The sequence below is a fragment of the Seriola lalandi genome, unplaced genomic scaffold, assembly GCF_002814215.2.
Source record: "Seriola lalandi dorsalis isolate HSWRI2012SDOR001 ecotype SW California unplaced genomic scaffold, Sedor1 jcf7180002054405, whole genome shotgun sequence".
Classification (NCBI taxonomy): domain Eukaryota; kingdom Metazoa; phylum Chordata; class Actinopteri; order Carangiformes; family Carangidae; genus Seriola; species Seriola lalandi.
Genome location: NW_019524958.1, coordinates 98050 through 119278, shown reverse-complemented (window position 1 = coordinate 119278; position 21229 = coordinate 98050). Strand labels below are relative to the sequence as shown.

The 21229-nt window shown below is 44.2% G+C and overlaps 1 protein-coding gene across 2 annotated transcripts; it reads left to right on the top strand.

The window, feature by feature from the left end:
- Positions 1-1164: 1164 nt before the first annotated feature.
- scn4ab (sodium channel, voltage-gated, type IV, alpha, b) lies at positions 1165-20133 on the top strand. 2 transcript variants are annotated; one of them, XM_023409727.2, is made up of 31 exons: positions 1165-1678; positions 1998-2181; positions 2493-2630; positions 4037-4155; positions 4379-4468; positions 5024-5152; positions 5820-5911; positions 6041-6310; positions 6393-6456; positions 6568-6709; positions 7058-7258; positions 7345-7438; positions 7946-8184; positions 9097-9168; positions 9259-9360; positions 9451-9807; positions 10014-10212; positions 10382-10647; positions 11008-11116; positions 11193-11347; positions 12983-13156; positions 13247-13369; positions 13910-14194; positions 14431-14484; positions 14677-14814; positions 14925-15029; positions 15118-15388; positions 15791-16412; positions 16504-16648; positions 16752-16829; positions 17106-20133. In XM_023409727.2, the coding sequence occupies exons 1-31, from the start codon at positions 1575-1577 to the stop codon at positions 17451-17453; spliced, it is 5469 nt and encodes a 1822-aa protein (XP_023265495.1). In that variant the 5' UTR covers positions 1165-1574; the 3' UTR covers positions 17454-20133. The 2 variants fall into 2 exon arrangements, with proteins under 2 accessions (XP_023265495.1, XP_023265493.1); XM_023409725.2 differs by having other exon boundaries at positions 7342-7438.
- The last annotated feature ends 1096 nt before the right edge of the window (positions 20134-21229 follow it).

The following is a 21229-nucleotide window of genomic DNA, read 5'->3' as shown; positions in this document are numbered from 1 at the left end:
AGATTCAGTTTCTATAAACAATGATTATGTGTAAACATCCCAGAATGCATTGTGTTTCTTCTCTGATTTAAAGGAACAAGATGTAAAAAATCAATTTCAGTTAGATTATAGATCACTGACTCAGTGAGAATCACAAACACCATCATCACCATCAACTGATGATTCAGGCAACACTTCCCTCCTCATCCTCCTCCACCTTCTTCATGCCTGTACTGCCCTCAGGCTGAAGTAACATCTCAGTTCAACAGCACCAACAAATGCCCCATCTCCAACTCCTCCTCCACTTCATGGTGGAAAGATCAGCTGCTCTCACTCCACTCCAACCTACTGCCCCACCCACATCAAATCAGTGCCCAGTGTGATCTTCATGAGCCATCATCTAACCCCGCCCTACCTCACCTCATCACCTAACTGCCCCCTCCCTCCGGAGTTATGTCTCCAAACACCTCAGTGACTGATTGTCTACCCTCTCTACATAGGTTAGACAAGGAGAGGAAACAAGTAGACCAAACAAGGAGAGGAGAGGAGGTCAGCGGTTGATCAGAGGAAGGTGAGGAGGGTCTGAAAGAAAATCATGTAGGAGCCTAGAGAGGAATGAAAGTGTGTGTGTGTGTGTGTGTGTGGTGTGTGTATAGGAATGAGCTGGGTCATCGTACTCTCTGTAACTTTACACTGGAGGGTCAAACTGAAGACTCGGAACAGCTGCTGCTACCATGACAACGCAAGGGTGGGGTCAACCCTGGCAACGCTGAAGACACCAGAGACAAGACTGTGTGTGTGTGAGAGTGTGTGTGTGTGTGTGTGTGTGTGTGTGTGTGTGTGTGTGTGTGTGTGTGTGTGTGTGTGTGTGTGACTTTGAACAGCGCTGCACCTGATTGCCTGTCAGTCTCTGATGATGATAAACCTGACTTAGTGAGAGAAAAATAGACGTCGGAGAGAGAGAGAGGTGGTTGTGATGATCAGTCCAGTCCAGCAGGCTGCATGGTTCTCTCTGGTTCTATGTTAGCATACTTCTCCCAAGCTGACTACGTTCTGTCCTGTAGCTCCGCCCACACGCTCAGTAGACTGATGATGACTCATTTTAACAAAGTTAAAAGACATTGCCTGACAGTTCAAATCCGATAAATCCACATAACAAGAGGAACAGGACCAGAGCTCCCAGTACAGCTCCCAGTACAGGAATCTAGTCTAAGTTGATTGAACAGGAGTTTTATCCACTGAACTGTAGTTACAGTCACATGGTTCAGACTGTAGTTACAGACTCGCATGAGGGTCAGTCCGAGTTGAACAAAAAACAAACAACAGTTCTTTGATTCATTTCTCTTGATTTTGTCAGAGCTGTGTGTGTGTGTGTGTGTGTGTGTGTGTGTGTGTGTGTGTGTGTGTGAGAGAGAGAGAGAGAGAGAGAGAGAGAGAGAGACAGAAATAATGAAGTCTGGATGAAAAATGGAAAGACTGAAACAGAGACGGACAGAAGAAACAGTGTAGTGACAGAGAGACAGACTGACGGACAACAAGGACTTGTGAGACAGGTGGGAACAGGTATAACAGGAGTGACAGAGTGAGCTGCAGCCATGATGAGCAGAAAAATGTCATATTTTGAGTTTTGGAGGAGCAACAAGGAGAGAGGAGCTCTGCTGAAGAGAGCCAATCAGCTGAGAATTCCTCCCTCACAGCTGTAAGTCAGATTCTGATTGGAAAACAGACTTTACCTGCTTTAATATAAACAGAGCTGCACATGTTCAATAGCATTGATCTGATTGGTAAGGTGTAGCAGAGTGAGAGTATAGTGGTCTGTTGTTCCCCTGGATTTAAATGTGAAAGACAAGTCGTCAGTTTTTCTCTTCGCTTCAAATTATTTATGTATATATACAATATATATATATATATGTGTGTGTGTGTATTTATAGATTTATTGGGTTAGGGTTAGCTAACCCCATTTATTGATTTAGTTTATGTCAAAACTGACTTGGCAATAAAAATGATTCTGACACTAGGAGGCAGCTGCTAGGTGACAGTGGAATTCGGGCGGTGCTGCATGATGCCAGGATGGCGCCTCTGCTTCCCCCTCTTGGTTCGGAGGTCTTCAGACGCTTCACGCAAGCCTCGCTAGAGGAAATTCAACGACGATATGAAGCCGAGGAGAAGGAGCGACAGAGGAAGAAAGAGAAGAACATCGAGGTAAAGGACATATTACTATAATTCAATAACTGATCAACCCAGCAGCACTGGATGTCAGTAACGTCAGAGAGATGTCGGAGTCTAACGACTCTAATGAAGATAAAGATGATAAAGTTTAGTTGGACATGAAAATCTGCTTCACAACAAAAAGACATGGTGACATGTAATGTCAGCATTTTATATAAATACCCTGAAATCTTAAGACCATGATACTGTGGTTGTCTCTGATTGGCTGTCTCTCTGATTGGCTGTCTCTGATTGGCTGTCTCTCTGATTGGCTGTCTCTGATTGGCTGTCTCTTTGATTGACAGATAGCAGAAGAAGATCTTCCTAAACCAGCAAGTGACTTGGAGGCCGGCAAGCCCCTCCCATTTATCTATGGAGACCCGCCCCCTGAGCTTCTCAACACCCCATTGGAGGAGCTGGATCCCTTCTACCAATCACAGAAGGTCTTTGTATCTCTGTAATAAAATGTATCAGTTACATCAAGTTTCATCTTCAGGACAGATTTTCAAAACTAAATCAGATTTATTTTACCTCCACAATGTTTATGTTTCCTGCTGTGCTTGTTTTTGTCTGACCTGTCTCTCTGTCACATGTCTCTCTGTCACCTGTCTCTCTCTGACCTGTCTCTCTCTGACCTGTCTCTCTCTCGCCCTTCTCTCTCTGACCTGTCTTTCTCTCTGACCTGTCTCTCTTTCACCTGTCTCTCTCTGACCTGTCTCTCTTTCACCTGTCTCTCTCTGACCTGTCTCTCTCTCACCCTTTTCTCTCTGACCTGTCTTTTTCTCTGCCCTGTCTCTCTTTCACCTGTCTCTCTCACCTGTCTCTCTCTCTCACCTGTCTCTCTCTCTGTCACCTGTCTCTCTCTCACCCTTCTCTCTCTCACCTGTCTTTTTCTCTGACCTGTCTCTCTCTCACCCTTCTCTCTCTCACCTGTCTTTTTCTCTGACCTGTCTCTCTCTCACCTGTCTCTCTCTAACCTGTCTCTCTAACCTGTCTCTCTCTCGCCCTTCTCTCTCTGACCTGTCTCTCTCTCGCCCTTCTCTCTCTGACCTGTCTTTCTCTCTGACCTGTCTCTCTGTCACCTGTCTCTGTCTGACCTGTCTCTCTCTCGCCCTTCTCTCTCTGACCTGTCTTTCTCTCTGACCTGTCTCTCTGTCACCTGTCTCTCTCTGACCTGTTTCTCTCTCACCCTTCTCTCTCTGACCTGTCTTTTTCTCTGACCTTTCTCTCTTTCACCTGTCTCTCTCTGACCTGTCTCTCTTTCACCTGTCTCTCTGTCACCTGTCTCTCTCTGACCTGTCTCTCTCTCACCCTTTTCTCTCTGACCTGTCTTTTTCTCTGACCTGTCTCTCTTTCACCTGTCTCTCTCTGACCTGTCTCTCTCTCTGTCACCTGTCTCTCTTTCACCCTTCTCTCTCTCACCTGTCTTTTTCTCTGACCTGTCTCTCTTTCACCTGTCTCTCTCTGACCTGTCTCTCTGTCACCTGTCTCTCTCTAACCTGTCTCTCTAACCTGTCTCTCTCTCGCCCTTCTCTCTCTGACCTGTCTCTCTCTCGCCCTTCTCTCTCTGACCTGTCTTTCTCTCTGACCTGTCTCTCTGTCACCTGTCTCTGTCTGACCTGTCTCTCTCTCGCCCTTCTCTCTCTGACCTGTCTTTCTCTCTGACCTGTCTCTCTTTCACCTGTCTCTCTCTGACCTGTCTCTCTCTCTGTCACCTGTCTCTCTCTCACCCTTCTCTCTCTCACCTGTCTTTTTCTCTGACCTGTCTCTCTTTCACCTGTCTCTCTCTGACCTGTCTCTCTGTCACCTGTCTCTCTCTGACCTGTCTCTCTGACCTGTCTGTCTTCAGACATTCATCGTGCTCAGTAAAGGAAACATCATCTACAGGTTTAACGCGGACCCGGCCTGCTACACCCTGAGTCCATTCAGTCGTCTGAGGACCATCGCCATCAGGATCCTGATCCACTCATATCCTTTATGATGTCACACTCTACCAATAGCTCCTTAAGACAGACTCGATCAAAGACTAGTGAGTTCAACTAATTGATCTAACAAACACAGGCAGCCAGCTGCAGTGAAACTCGACAGGATTAATAAGATAGAAATATTTGTTGTATAATTGGCTCTACTTCGTGATTGATCTTTGATCAGCAGGTTATTGATTGATGATCAGCTTCCTTAAAGCCAAAACTTTATTCAGTTTGTTCATCATGGTGACGATTCTGACCAACTGTGCGTTCATGACGATGAGTGATCCTCCAGCATGGAGCAAGACTGTGGAGTGAGTCTGACACACACACACACACAAACACACTGATACACACATAATTACACACTGACATTATACACAGTTGATGTGAAAACTATAGATCATGACCTCAGGACTGAGACAAATAACCAGTCTGTCTTCCTCTTCTGTCGTCTGTCTTCTGTCTAAAGGTCACTAAAGTTCAAACAGTTTGAACTTTGACCCCTGTGGTATGTTTGAGTTCTGCTGTAATTCTCTGTTTTCAGGAATTGAAACTCTCAGTGTTTAGATGCTTTGAACTCAGCCCATCTCTAAAGGACTGGTCTGGTTCCAAGTGAACTCTGGTGGTCTCTCTGGACCATATGTCCACAAGTGCAGGACTTTCCGTGATCACTCAGACAGTGGTTCTCCTGTAAAGTTTCTGCAGAAACACTGTGACTTTATTCACAACCTGCAGCTGATTTCAGTCTAATAACACTAATAACATTAATGACGATATACACTTAATGTGAAACGTCCATCACAGTTGTTCTTGTATCTGAATGAAAGAATGAATGAGTGTCTGAAGTGTTTCCTGTCGTTGAACAGGTACGTCTTCACAGGCATCTACACGTTTGAAGCGACGGTCAAAGTTCTCTCCCGAGGATTCTGTGTGGGAGATTTCACCTTCCTCAGAGACCCCTGGAACTGGCTGGATTTCATGGTCATCAGCATGGCGTAATAATCAATATCAATAATCAAAAACTGAAACACAAACACAAACACATCTATGATAGAAAGACTCACAAAATCACATTGTTTCAAACACTATTCCCTTGGTACATTTTTAACTTTTTAGTCCAAACTGCTGCTTAAAAACTTCAAGTTCTATACAATGAGAAAGTTGAACAGTCACTGACGACGATGACGACGATTACAATAACGCTAACAACAACGACGACAATGATGATGACAATGACAATGAAGGTGACATCGATGACTACAAAGGCATTGATGACAATGATGATGACTACAAGGCAATGACAATGGCAATGACATCAATCACTACCGAGGCAATGACAATGATGGGGACTATGATGATGAAGATGCAGAGAACAACAACAATGATGGTGAAAATGGCTGTGACGATGATGACTACGAGGCGATAGCATCAATGACGACGCAGTGATGAATGACGATGAGTACAAAGACAACGACAATGACAATGACCATGATGACTACGAAGGCAATAATGATGACAACGGTAATGACGACAACAACAATAATGACAAAGGCAATGATGGCGATGACTATGACGATGATGACTACGAAGGCGACGATAACTATGAAGGCAATGTCGACAACGACAGCGATGATGATGATGATGTCTTCTTCTTTCTTTCAGGTATCTTACAGAGTTTGTAGACTTGGGGAATGTTTCTGCGTTGAGAACATTCAGAGTTCTCCGAGCCCTGAAGACCATCACAGTCATCCCCGGTCAGTGTGTGTCACATCTTAAGGTGGATTTAATGCCTTAAGTCCACCTTAAACAGCTGCTACTGAGACTTCTGCTTCTTACACACACTCTGTTTTTATGAGTTGATGATTTTATACCCCCACCTCCAGGTTTAAAGACTATTGTGGGAGCTCTCATCCAATCAGTCAAGAAGTTGGCTGATGTCATGATCCTGACAGTGTTCTGCCTCAGTGTCTTTGCCCTGATTGGTCTGCAGCTCTTCATGGGAAACCTGAGACAGAAGTGTGTCCTGATGCCACAACAGCTTCGTAACCACACACCTGACGTCAGTCTCAACATCAGTTACCATGGCAACAACACCTACGGCAATGACACAGGAAGCGGTGACTTTGTTTTCTATGAGTACATCAATAATCCAGGTATGAGAAGATTCTCGTCATGACACTGAGCTCAGTCAGATCAACATCTAAATGAATGAATGAATGAATTTGTCTGTGGCAGGGAACTACTACTACCTGCCTGGGCAGCTCGATGCTCTACTCTGTGGAAACAGCTCTGATGCCGGGTACGTTCACATGAAGGACTGACTAGAATAATGATGATGATGATGGTGGTGATGATGGTGATGATGATGTGATGGTGATGGTGGTGATGATGATGATGATGATGTGTTCAGGGTCTGTCCCGAGGGTTATGTCTGTCTAAAGGTGGGGAGAAATCCAAACTATGGCTACACCAGCTACGACTCTTTTGGTTGGGCATTCCTGGCTCTGTTCAGACTGATGACCCAGGACTTCTGGGAAAACCTCTTCCAGCTGGTCAGTAACTGGTCCCAGTACAGAGGCAGGTCCTAACTAGTTAATCACTACCTCGTTCACTCCTCCCTGTAACAGAAGCTCATCAGGTGCATTGCATTGCGGGATTGTTAGCAGGCAGCACATGTTGTACTGTTTTGTTCTATGTTGACAAATCAAATGGACAGGAAGTATGTAGTAAACAGCAAGTGAAGACAGTGATTGATAGGTCACGTGGAAAGGTAAATGAGAGCAGGTTTCCTCTCAGTCCTATTAAACATGAAAAGTTTTTTTATCTGAACGGGTTTCAGAAAGTTCAAGCACCTGGAAATATATATACAACCTGTCTGTCTCTCACCTGTCTGTCTGCAGACACTACGAGCGGCAGGTAAAACCTATATGATTTTCTTCGTGGTCGTCATTTTCCTCGGCTCGTTCTACCTCATTAACCTGATCCTGGCTGTGGTTGCCATGGCGTATGCCGAGCAGAACGAGGCCACGTGTGCCGAGGCCAAACAGAAGGAGGAGGAGTACGCCGAGATCCTGGAGGCGCTGAAGAGGAGAGAGGAGGAGGTGACCCACAAACAAGTACAAACACACAGACAAACATTAACATACACTGAAACGCTGAACCTTTATTATCACTGTTGTTCCAGCAGGCAACCTGCAGGGCTACACCCTCCCAGAATCCAGACTCAACACACCCACCTGTTGACGGACAGGAAGTCGAGCAAGAACACACTGCTATGGAAGGTATACACACACACACACACACACACACACACACACACACACACACACACACACACACACAAATAGTTGAGGACACTCTTTCTCATTCTAACCGAAGAAGAGATATTTAAAATCAGTCTGCTGATCCAGGTTCAGTCTTTGATGATTGAGTGTGATACAATGAGGCTTCTTCACAGCCAATCAGCTGTTTCTTCTAACACATCTGATGTGAATCCTCAGACAGGTGGAGGTGACTCCTCATACAGGTGGAGGTGACTCCTCAGACAGGTGGAGGTGACTCCTCAGACAGGTGGAGGTGACTCCTCAGACATGTGAAGGTGATGACTCTTCAGACAGGTGGAGGTGACTCCTCAGACAGGTGGAGATGACTCCTCAGACATGTGAAGGTGATGACTCTTCAGACAGGTGGAGGTGACTCCTCAGACAGGTGGAGGTGACTCCTCGGACATGTGAAGGTGATGACTCCTCAGAAAGGTGGCGATGACCATGTGTCTCTTTGTGTTTCAGACTTTGAGGATGACCAGAGACCGTGTCCTCCATGTTGGTATTCCTTTGCTGACATCTTCCTGAAGTGGAACTGCTGTGGTTGCTGGCGGTGGCTCAAAATACGGCTCTACACCATCGTCATGGACCCATTCTTCGACCTTGGCATCACCATCTGCATCGTCCTCAACACCGTCTTCATGGCCATGGAGCACTATCCAATGACGGATCAGTTTGAGGAGCTACTGAGTGTCGGAAACCTGGTGAGTGCCTCAGGTAAAACCTGGATCGGGATGATGTTAAAGTCGCCATATGAAGAGTACATTAACCCTAATGTACTCTAACACTAAACTGTCAGCTATCTTTTATCTAACTGACGCTAACTTTAAAAGTAGTTTCATAATCAACTAGATCTGCAAGCAGGAATGAATGGGGTCCAAGCCTCCTGAGGTAATCGTACCCGGCCACCTGTCGAGGCGGCGCAAGTTGAACATGTTTGGGGCGCCCCCTAGTGGCTGATTAGTAGCACATTTTGTACAGACCCTCAGAGTGATATGGGGAACAAATGTGAAAGTTTCATGTCAATAGAAATAATTTCTCCAAAGATATGCAACACTACCCGTTTTGACTGCTAGCTACAGGAAGCAGTGCATTTTCCGAGCATTTTTTGTTGCTCAGAAAATGCACAAGTTACACAAGCCAGTTTTGATCAGAAGCAGCCGAGAGAGAAAGAGAGACAGGGATTGAACCATCGACCTTCTGATTAGTGGCTGACCCACTCTAGGTAGGGCTTTTTCCTTGTTTATAGCACCATTGGTTGGTGGACAGGCTCCCAGCTCCCTCAGGCTCGGACCCCTAAATGTATAACATGAAGAAAAGACACATTTTTAATTCAACAGTGAGTTTCCTCTAAGGGAAACTGTCCACAGGTTCATAACGGGGAGAGTCTCTGCCTCCAACAGCTGCTCCTCCATGGCAACGTGTTCTTTATGATCACAGTTTGACCTGAACATTTCCATGGACACAGAGTCTGTTCTTTACACTGTGCTCAGGGTCAGAGTGATGATACTGCCCCTACTGCGTAAAGACAGAACCACTAAGACCTTCATCAACCAGTGAGAGTGTAGACATGCTGACCTCTGACCTCTGACCACTGACCACTGACCCCTTTGCAGGTCTTCACAGGGATCTTCACAGCAGAGATGGTGCTCAAACTTCTGGCCATGGACCCGTACTACTACTTCCAGGTCAGGCTTCCTGTTTGTCACCAGCTCAGTGATGACGACCGATGGCTGTTCCCACTGTGACATGTGTCTGTTCTGTTACCATGGTTACAGGTGGGGTGGAACATCTTTGACAGCATCATCGTAACCATGAGTCTGGTGGAGCTGGGATTGGCTAACGTTCAGGGCCTGTCTGTGCTGCGCTCATTCCGATTGGTCAGTGCAACATCATGGTTTCATGTCTACCTGTCTCCTCACCTGTCTACCTGTCTCTTCACCTGTCTACCTGTCTCCTCACCTGTCCAGATGCGTGTCTTTAAGCTGGCCAAGTCTTGGCCGACCCTCAACATGCTGATCAAGATCATTGGAAACTCGGTGGGGGCTCTGGGGAACCTGACTCTGGTCCTCGCCATCATCGTTTTCATCTTCGCCGTCGTCGGGATGCAGCTGTTTGGGAAGAACTACAAAGACTGCGTCTGTCGCATCTCGGGGGACTGCGAGCTTCCTCGCTGGCACATGAATGACTTCTTCCACGCCTTCCTCATCATCTTCAGGATCCTGTGTGGAGAATGGATCGAGACCATGTGGGACTGCATGGAGGTCTCGGGTCAGACCATGTGTCTGATTGTGTTCATGATGGTCCTGGTCATTGGAAACCTTGTTGTGAGTCTTCTGACCTGACCCTGGTTCAGTATGTCACTAATCCTCCAAAGGCCACCAGGGCAGAAACAGACCCAGGTCTGGGTCAGTGGTTGGGGGTTCTGGTGTGAATGAGACTGACTGGGGACAATGAAAAAAAGAAGTTAGCCAAGTCTGAAATTTTCTAAATCAAGGTACAGGTCCTGAATCTGTTCCCGGTCTTGTTTCAGGTCCTGAACCTGTTCCTGGCCTTGTTGCTGAGCTCATTCAGCGGTGATAATCTGGCAGCTCCAGAGGATGAAGGTGAAAACAACTTGCAGATCGCCATAAATCGGATCAACAGGGCCGTGGCCTGGATCAAGTCCTGGATCCTAGAGCAGATTTGGACTGTCTTGGGAAAGAAGAGGCATGTCAACCCAGACCACATTGGTAGGACCATAACTGGAACTACAGTAAAGACTTTGGTCTCCCTCTGTGTTAAGGTTTAGTGTCGTGTGGTGTTTTCATTAGGTTTGTTTCCATGGAGCTAATATTATAATCAGCTGATCATGTGACATCACCAGCTGTTGTACTAAATGAAATCATCATGACTTCACAGTCGACGGTGACGACAACGACACAAAGGAGGTTTTGCATTTGACCTTTGTGACCTCAGACCAGCCAGTGTCAGAGGTCAATGCCCTCGGCTGTAGCCACGACAACCTGAGCAGCAACTACCACAACATCACCTTCCTGAAGGTGCCCATCGCGGAGTCCGAGTCGGAGTCTGAGTCCGAGTCGGAGTCTGAGTCCGACTTTGAGACACCTGAAAATGAAGATGAAGAAGAGGATGAAGAGGAAGACAAGAAAGAAAAGCTTTCCAAAGTAAACTACTAACTACCCTACTTTATTATATTGTACTCTACTCTACCCTACTCTACTCTATTCTACCCTACTCTACTCTACCCTACTCTACTCTATTCTACCCTACTCTACTCTACCCTACTCTACTCTACTCTATTCTACTTTATTCTACTGACAGTTTAAAACTCACCATTTTCATAAACATGAAAACAGCTGGTAACATGTTTTAGTGCAGTCAGTGATTTACAGGTCAGAGATCGCAGATCAGGTCACAGGTCATGGACTAGTATAACTGCTGAGCTCAGTCAGATGTGAACATGTATAAAGTTATTCATTGTAATAATATTGATTATTTGATTATTGTCTGATGTGTTTGTTCAGGGTGAAGAGTCGTCAACCTGCAGCACAGTACAGAAACTTCCTGAAGTCCAAGAGGAAGAGGACGATGAAGATCAGGATACTAATACACCTGAGGACTGCTGCACTGACAGTATGAACACACGCACGCACACGCACACACACACACACACCTGAGTCCTTGTCATGTAACTGATTATATGTTTCAGACTGTTACCGTCGCTGCCCGCGCCTGGACATAGACACATCCCAGGGCAGAGGGAAGGTCTGGTCTAACTTCAGGAGAACCTGTTTCTCCATTGTGGAACACAACTACTTTGAGACCTTCATCATCTTCATGATACTGCTCAGCAGCGGAGCTCTGGTAAACACTGTTTTTAATTATTACAGGTTATTGACGAGATGTGATCAGAGTTTGTTGGTACATGTTTGTGATTTTAGAGCTCGCTTCTCCTGGTGCTGCTTGTTCTGTTTGATCTGGTCATGTGACTGAGCAGGTCAGATCTGAATGCAGGAATGTGTCCGACGTGCATACTAACCATATGGAGACAATACGGCTGGCATGGCTAACACTGGACTACAAACATGGCTGACACTGTGACTACTAACATGGCCACAACAGGTTACAAAGGTGAGATGATATTTAACTAACACTTAATAAACTATGGATAACAGTGGTGGCTGCTGGTCTTATAATGAGGGGAAGCTCATTTTCTGCCTACATCATAAAATGTGTCCGTTTATTTATATGTAAATTTGCAGAGTGGCAGAAGAGAGTCGCCAAACACAACGCTAGTCGTTTTTGACAAAGACAAAGTCGCTGAGGATCAGAACGTCTCCAGATCAACTCCGAACAACATAATGAAAAACTTGAAAACTGCTCCGGTGGATGCTTATACTTCAAGATTGCTGATTCGCTCATTTCGCTGTCAATCAAAAAGGGACTCAGCCTCAGACAGATCATCCAATCATCAAGTAGAAGCCGAGCGTCAGGGCCAGCCCACTGTCCCATAGACCCCCAGAGACGCTGAGCGTCCGATGGGCGGGACAAAGCCCAGCATTTATCCAATGACCGTCTAGTTTGGCTGCAGTGGAACAACCCACTCTCTGCTTCCCCATTGAAGTCAGGAGACGCTCGGCGTCTACACTGTGTAAAGCTCTGTGGCGCTGCGGGATGAATGAGAAGAAGTCGTGTCGGTTACCTGTGATAAGCAGCTGATTCTGAACAAAAGATGAACGTGTTCTAGCGCATATTTAGTCAATGAAATGTTCAGACAACAGCACATATTTGACACTTATTTTGTTGACATTTTAGGGGAAGCTGAGCTTCCCTTGCAGTCTTAGAGCAATCGCCACTGATGGACAATGACAGTGTCACACAACACTAGATAACATGACAACACATCATATGACATCATATCATATGATGACATCACACAACCAGAAGTAACAGAGAATACAATAACACAAAATAAAACAAAAATAAAATAACAAGAGGATAATGAACAGAATGATTTTCAAGTCTATTCAATTCAGTTTTATTTATATGTCACCAAATCATAACATACATTATCTCAAGGCTCTTTACAATATTGTCAAGGCCGGGTAGACGGACTCAGGAGTAGGGAAGGAGGCAGAGGCAGAGGTCAGGTAACAAGAGTGTTTATTGTGTGATGAGCAGTAGATGAGAGGCCCCGACTCCAGCACAGCAGTCTCCCATCTGTAATCAGACTTGAACACACAACTAGGGAGCAGGGGCAGAAGGCATGACAAATGTTATATAATCGCATTATAATAAACTTTGTTTATAAAGAATCTCAGCTCAAAGTGGTTTATAATATAAGTAAAAATGAGAAACGAGACAATAAAAAGACAGTGGATGATCAAATATGTGAATGAAAATAAAAACAAAAACCAGTAAGACCAGTCAGAACAAACAGAACAAATCTGCAGTGAGGTCAGACCTGTCCAGGTGCTAATTTTGGTCTGTTATAAACAGGCATTTGAGGACATCTACCTGGAGCAGCGTCGGGTCATAAAGATTGTTCTGGAGTATGCAGACCAGGTATTCACCTACGTGTTTGTGGTAGAGATGATTCTCAAGTGGATCGCCTACGGATTCAAGATCTACTTCACCAACGCCTGGTGCTGGCTGGACTTCCTTATTGTAGACGTAAGAACACGATCAATCATAGTGGTTCTTGGTAAAATCTTCAGGTGGTCACCAGTGATATGATGTTACCAGGTGTGATTTGTCTTGCAGGTGTCTCTAGTGTCTCTGACAGCCAACATCCTGGGATACTCTGAGCTGGGAGCCATCAAGTCTCTGAGGACTCTAAGAGCTCTGAGGCCTCTGAGGGCCCTGTCCCGCTTTGAGGGCATGAGGGTGAGACAGGCACTTTGAACACTGACATACTGACAGACAGGTACATCAGAGGGTAATCTGTCTGTCTGCCCACTTACACCCAGGTCAGATGATTGTAACTCTCTATATTCCTGTCAGAGTCAATACAACCGTCCAGACTTCATCTGGTCCTGGTTCTCACAGGATCCAACAGAACATGACCCTGATAATCTGTACACTGGTCTCCTGTACATCTTCACTTCTGAGACATGTCTGTCTCTGTATCTTACCTGTTAGCTCCAATGAGCCTCTGTTCGGGGTTTGGTAGTCGTTCCTGGCTTGAGGCTGAAAACCAGAAGGGGATAGTGTGTCTCTCAAATCTGGAAGAAAAGGAGTTTCTTCATTTAAATCTATTCTAACAAGAGTTTTTTATGTTTTCTGTGATTTAGTGCCATTGTGTTTTTGTTTCTCATTTCATTCTATTTTAATGTCTTTGTAAAGCACTTTGTAACTGAAAGGTACATAGGCATAAAGTTGTTAGTTTTAGTGTATTTACCTGTCTCCCTGTCTGTGTGTCTGCAGGTGGTGGTGAATGCTCTGGTTGGAGCGATCCCCTCCATCTTTAACGTGCTGCTGGTGTGTCTGATCTTCTGGCTGATCTTCAGCATCATGGGAGTGAATTTGTTTGCAGGAAAGTTTTATTACTGTTTCAATGAGACGTCAGAGGAGATGTTTCACCCTGCGGACATCAACAACAAGACCGAGTGTTTCGCTCTGATCAATGAAAACTTCTCTGAGGTCCGCTGGAAGAACCTGAAGGTCAACTACGACAATGTGGGAATGGGCTACCTGTCGCTGCTGCAAGTGGTCAGTCAACACCTGTGACTTCACTGACAAACACTGAGATATTCAATCTAATACATGAAATAGCAAGACCATCAGGCATGACATTTATAGCATCAATTTCAATATCAACTAACAGCAGTACAGCGGAGGATCAGACTGCTGTACGCTGCTGTATCCGACATGCTGAGTGTCACTGTTTGCAGACGACCAGACTTTTATTCAGCTGTAAATTGATGTGAATGAGTTTTGTGTTTCAGGCCACATTTAAAGGCTGGATGGACATCATGTACGCTGCAGTGGACTCCAGAGAGGTCAGTACTACTGGAAATGACACTGTTACTGATACTGAAAGTATTACTGACTCTAGAACTGTTTCAGATACTTGTACTGATAGAGGTGCTGATGCTCGTACTATGAAACCATTGTTTCCATCACAGTGGTCAAAGATTAGACCTATAACTTGTCTGACTTGTCTCTGCTGAACATGGCTACCTATTTTGTAGGTGGAGGACCAGCCGGTGTACGAGGGTAACCTGTACATGTACCTGTACTTCGTCTGTTTCATCATCTTTGGCTCCTTCTTCACCCTCAACCTCTTCATCGGAGTCATCATCGACAACTTCAACCAGCAGAAAGCCAAGATATGTTTCTACTCACTGATAGGCTCAAAGATAGCTTTGTCCATATGAAGCCATGATGATGAATATTTTTTCTCTCTGTGTGTTAATTTTGTTTTTTCTTTCATCTTTACTTGGGAGGAACAGATATCTTCATGACAGAGGAGCAGAAAAAATATTACAATGCCATGAAGAAACTGGGCTCTAAGAAACCTCAGAAACCTGTTCCACGACCTGATGTAAGTTCAGTTACTTCCTGTCTAACTTCATCAGATCCAGACTGTGAGTACAGGTCTGAAGGTTCAGGTTCTCCTTCTGTATTTGCAGAACAAGTTCCAGGGTCTGGTCTTTGACTTGGTCACTAAACAGTTTTTCGACATCTTCATCATGGTGTTGATCTGCCTCAACATGGTGACCATGATGGTGGAGACGGACGAGCAGAGCCTGGAGAAAGAGACCATCTTGTACTGGGTCAACCTGGTCTTCATCATCGTCTTCACCACTGAGTGCTCTCTAAAGATCATCGCACTCAGGCAGCACTACTTTGCCGTTGGCTGGAACATTTTCGACTTTGTAGTGGTCATCCTGTCCATTGTAGGTGAGTTGGCCAATCAGTGTCTGGTGATGTCATCAGGGAGTGGTATGAGCCAACCCAGAAAGGGTTGACCCTAGACAGGTCTCTAGTCTATCACAGGGCCAACACACTCACATTCACACCTACAGCCTATTAACCTAACCTACATGTCTCTAGAACCGATAACCATCTTGCTGTGAGGCAGTGGTGTGAACCACTGCACTGCTGCGCTGCCCTCGCCATTCATTAACCTGTAGAAATGCCTTTTCAAATGTGTTTAATATCAGGAAATGGCTTATTTGATTTGAGAGAGATGGAGTGCAAGGGTATGAGTCCTTTTTTAATTTACATTTTGTCTATTTTTTAATCCACAATAATCCCCTCTTTCTTTCTCTCCTTCCTCCCTCCCTCCCTTCCTTCCTTCAGGCCTTCTCCTCGCTGACCTCATAGAGAAGTATTTTGTTTCGCCCACTCTCTTTCGTGTGATCCGATTGGCTCGTATCGGTCGAATCCTTCGTCTTATCCGAGGAGCTAAGGGAATCCGGACGCTTCTGTTTGCCCTGATGATGTCACTTCCTGCCCTCTTCAACATTGGTCTGCTCCTCTTCCTCATCATGTTCATCTTCTCCATCTTCGGAATGTCAAATTTTGCCTATGTGAGGAAGGAGGCCATGATAGATGACATTTTTAACTTTGAGAGCTTTGGGAACAGCATGATCTGTTTGTTTATGATCACCACATCAGCCGGATGGGACGGCCTGCTGAGTCCCATCATGAACACAGCGCCAGACTGTGACCCAGACATCGAGAACCCTGGATCAATGGTGAGAGGGAACTGTGGCAGCCCGGCGGTGGGCATTGTCTTTTTCACCACCTACATTATTATGTCCTTCCTGGTGGTGGTCAACATGTACATCGCCATCATCCTGGAGAACTTCAACGTGGCCACAGAGGAGAGCACCGACCCGCTGTGTGAGGATGACTTTGAGATGTTTTATGAAACCTGGGAGAAGTTTGACCCCGATGCCTCACAGTTTATACAGTACAGGTGAGTCCCACCGCATGTGTACTTCTTAATCTGGGTTCTTACTGATCTTAATCTGTCTCTGGACTCTAATGGTCTCTCCTTATTACCACAGTAAACTGTCAGACTTCTGCGACACTCTCCAGGATCCTCTGAGGATTCCCAAACCCAACACCATCAAACTGATCCACATGGATCTGCCTCTGGTTCCTGGAGACAAGATCCATTGTCTTGACATTCTGCTGGCACTCACTGCACAGGTAACATCACCTGATCACATATTATTATCTTATCTTATCTTATCTTATCTTATCTTATATTATATTATATTATATTATATTATATTATATTATATGTGTGCAGGTGTTGGGGGATTCAGGAGCAATGGATACACTCAAAGCCAGCATGGAGGAGAAATTCATGGCTAACAACCCCTCAAAGGTTTTTTTTCCTGTTTTCTTTCTTCATTCATATCAAATCTCACAACTTTTCTTGTCATCATATTTATTCATTCTGTACATAAAGTCTGTCAGACAGGAAACCTTCAGGTGTGAACTCACCTGGACTTTTTCACGTTCAGTGTTGAGTGTAGCTCAAGAAGAAAACATCAGTCATTGGCCAAAATCAATATTTTTCTATTGATGAAATATTTTCTTTATTAATATTGATTGGCTTCAGCCCCATGGTCCAAGTAACAGATGTTTATTGTCACTGCAGGTGTCTTATGAACCGATCAGCAGCACCCTGCGGAGAAAACAGGAGGAGGTGGCGGCGATGGTGATCCAGCAAGCGTACAGGAAACACCTTCTTCGGCGGACGGTCAAATTGGCATCTTACAAATACCGCGAGAAGACAGATAGACGGCGAGACGAGGATTCGCCCCCAGAGACAGAAGGACTTCTCTTTAAACGAATCAGTCAGCTGTATGGAGACAGCCAGGACACAGAGGAGCAACCTCCTCCAGCCCGAGTGGAGCTTCAGAGTGAGTTACTCCTCCATGCCACTCCTCCCCTGAGCACCCCCGACTTTCTGCAAGATGAGAACCTGAGGGAATCGATCGTGTGATGACGACTGATGTTTACTGGTTCTCCTTTTCTTCCTTTGTTCTGCTCTCTTGTGGAGCGTCACCTTGTGGAGGGGCAGCAGACAAACCTCTCTCAGCAGATCGATGACTGATGACAATCCTATTCATCTGTGTCAGTGCTGAAGACACTGTATGTCATATTATATCGATTTAATACTTAAACAGGTTGTTAGTGACACTAATAAAACACATCATTATTATTATGTTATTAGTCATTAGTCCCAGACCAGCTGATTATCAGCTGATGAGTCAAATCGCTTCACAGCTGCTCCACAGTGTTTTCAAAATGTTGAGGAGCTTTGACCAGAAAAGTCTTTTGATGGACATTTGAAATGACCAATGACAGTATTCAGTGTACAACTGCTCCCCTCAAACAATAAATCATTTAAATCTTTATTCAAACATCAGACAAAAACAAACAAGTCATTCATAACAGCTTCACTGGTGACTGACAGAGACACCAGGTGCTGGAATGTAACTCAGACTATTTACTCAAGTACTGTAGTACATTTTATTTACTTGTACTTTATTTGAGTATTTCCATTTTATGCTACTTTATAACTTTACTCATTTCAGAGGGAAATACTGCTACTACAGGAAGTTTATTTGACAGCAGCAGTAAATAAAAAGAAAAAAAAATATTTGCAAACTGCTACTGCAAAACCTTTTACAATGAGTCAGTGTGGTTGTTTCTCTTGTCATGTTGTTATCAGTTCAACCAAAGAAAGATTTCACCTCCAAACTAACATCAGCATTAGCATTAGCAGCAATTTACTTACCAGTCTAGAAGAAACATTGTGAGTTCAGCATCAAATTTCATTCCTTTACCCACCAACAGCTGTCTGCATAGGTGGAAACAAACACAAATGTTAACTCTCGTCTCTGTCACATCTTTTCTTCTACTGAAGTTAGCATGCTAACCAGCTAACCATGACTCATCTCTTCACTGTAGCCTCCGATCTGAAGACGTAGCGTCTCAAAGGACGTGTTATAACCTCTTGTATTGTAAACACAACTTACGGCTGTTATGGCTGGTCCCGGCAAGAAGCCCCTATAAACAAACACTTCAAGATTCAAAGAGGTAAAATGATCCAATGTTTCACAAAAAGAAAAGAGTTCAGTCAAAGAAACCGATTTTATTTTTTTCTTCTTCTCTCCCATGAATCATCTGACGACCTGTCAGATTTATCTGGTGACCCTTTGGAGGGGTCCAACCCCCAGGGTGGGAAGCAGTGGACTAAACTGTCTAAGAGTAAGTGACATAGTTAAAGCAGCTACAACAGTGACATCAGTCAGGATCAATGATCTGATCAATCACAGGAGGAACGTTCATTCTGCTTTTACTTGTCATGGAGTTTTGTATATTGCTGTATTCGTATTTTTACTAGTAAAGGATCTGAGTACTTCCTGCACCACTGCAGACAGCCAATAACAGCGCAGCATCTGAACACATGACTGATGAGAAGGAAACAGTATTTTTGTTTTTATAAATAGAAATGTTGTTATTTTACATTTCAGTCATCTACAGTTTGATTTAATCTGCCTACATCATGTGTGACACAGTGAATCACCTGTTATCAATCACCTGCATTTATGAACTTTCACTTTCCTTACATTCACTCTGATTGTCGCTTCAGCTGCTGTTCTTCTTCACAGATGACAGTATACTGCTGTGATGATAAGGTGAACCGGCTAATAGGAGTATACAATGGACCAGGTAACAGCCAATCAGAGCTGGTTTAGACTAACGTATTGGAAATTGATCATTCATGAATGATTTTATCTTCAGATCCTACATTTTTTCTTTCTTTTTCTTTCCTTCTTTTTAAATTTCTTTATTTTATTTTTTTTTGTATGAAGATTGGTTTATCACTAAATTATAGTATTCATGTTTTTCGTTTCTTTACTTCATACAGAGCTGCAGGGACGATGTTTTTGTAGTCCAACCCTGACGTTAGCATCTCCCTGGTTCCATCCACAAACAGCCAATGGGATGTTTCCACTGTTTTTTGGGATTATTAGACAAAATAAACAACAGTTTCTGATCCTGACAGGTTTAGTTCAGCAGGATCATCTTCACTAATGAACACCATGTTATGATGTTTGAAGCCTCAATACAATCAGAAGAAGTAAAAAGGTAATATTAAAACCAACTACAACATGGTCACGACTTCAACACCACGGTCACGACTTCAGCGTCACCACCACTAAACTTCAACTTGTAGTTTGGTTTAGCTCTGATCTCTTCTACAAAAGCCTTTCCTCTGACAGAATTAGTGACAGTTTGTATAAACACAACGAGGCTGTAAAGGTGGACTGGTGAGTAGATGGATTTTCATGTTCAAAATGACAACGACCTCTGTAGTCTCATTTAGACACTCGTTAGCAACCGTGATGTAAAAGCTTCAAGAAATCAGGACTTGAGTATTTACAGACTGATTTTATATCATAGAATAAAACATGAAAATGTCTTGAGCTTGTTTTAAACTCAGACCTGATTTCAGTCATCAACCAAAAACACATTCAAACAGAAACCATCTCTTCATGTGATTGGTGGTTAAGTGTCAGAGTCATCAGCTGATTAGTCAGTTTTGATGTTTGGGATGATGAATGACAGCTGTGACCTGAAAAACAAAGTGATTAAAGTTTCCAACTGAAAAATGTTCTGTTGTTGTTTTTCAAGCTCAACTGATGTTTACACCTGTACATGTTCACCTGATGTTTACACCTGTACATTTTCACATATGTTTCCACCAGTACATTTTCAGTGGCGAGGCCTAGCATCTTTGTCACAGCCAGCATAAGCTACGTTTTACTTAAGAAAAATACCCCAAGGGTCAGCGAGAGCAGGGGTGGAATATGGCTCACAGGCAGACTATACGGCAACGGACACTGGAACGGACATGTCTATGAGCTGGATATGCGAGTAAAAGCAGTGGAAAAGGGCAACAGAGGAAGGGGGGGGATTAATGTGTTGCAAGAAGATTTGAGAGGCAGACTAGCATTACTTAGAAGGGCTGAATATCTTAGGAAAAACAGAAAGAATAAAGAGTATGTAAGGACAGCGTTTTACAGGGACCCTTTCAAGTTTGTTAAAGGATTGTTTAACCAGGAAAAGGGAGGGCAGCTTAAGGCAACAAAGTTAGAAGTAGAAAAATATCTAAGAATCACGTATTCAGATTTTGAGCAGAATAGAGTAATAGGCCTTCCACCTGACATGCCACCAGTAGGAAAGATAGATCATGAGATGGATGTTAGACCACCCAGGTGGAAGGAGGTTGAGGAGGTAGTCAGGCGTGCAAAGGCTTCTTCAGCCCCAGGGCCAGATGGTGTTTTTGTGGAGGCAATTAAGAATAGTTTGGGAGAAACAGGTTATTCCCAGAGCATGGCGTAGGGCAGGAGGTGTTTTTATTCCAAGGAGAAGGAATCCTCAGATCTGAGTCAGTTTCGAATGATCTCTCTCCTAAATGTATAGGGGAAGATCTTCTTTAGCGTAGTCGCACAGAGATTAACTAGTTATTTAGAAAGGAAAAGCTTAATTGATACTGCAGTACAGAGGGCAGGAATACCAGGTTTCGCAGGGTGTTTAGAGCACACTAGCATGATTTGGCATCAGATTCAGGCAGCCAAGACAGAGAAAAGAGACTTGCATATTTTTGGATTTAGCAAATGCGTTTGGTTCAGTGCCACAAAGCCTTATTTGGGAGGCATTTGATTATTTTAAAGTGCCTGGAGTAGTGGTTAATTTAGTAAAATC

What these genes read in the sequence shown, in the direction of transcription:
- scn4ab (XM_023409725.2), top strand. Translation starts at nt 1,575, where the DNA reads ATGATGAGCAGAAAAATGTCATATTTTGAGTTTTGGAGGAGCAACAAG. An exon ending in CCTTCTACCAATCACAGAAG is followed by an intron (nt 2,631 to 4,036) that starts GTCTTTGTATCT and finishes GTCTGTCTTCAG; the next exon opens with ACATTCATCGTGCTCAGTAA. An exon ending in TGGCTAACAACCCCTCAAAG is followed by an intron (nt 16,830 to 17,105) that starts GTTTTTTTTCCT and finishes TTGTCACTGCAG; the next exon opens with GTGTCTTATGAACCGATCAG.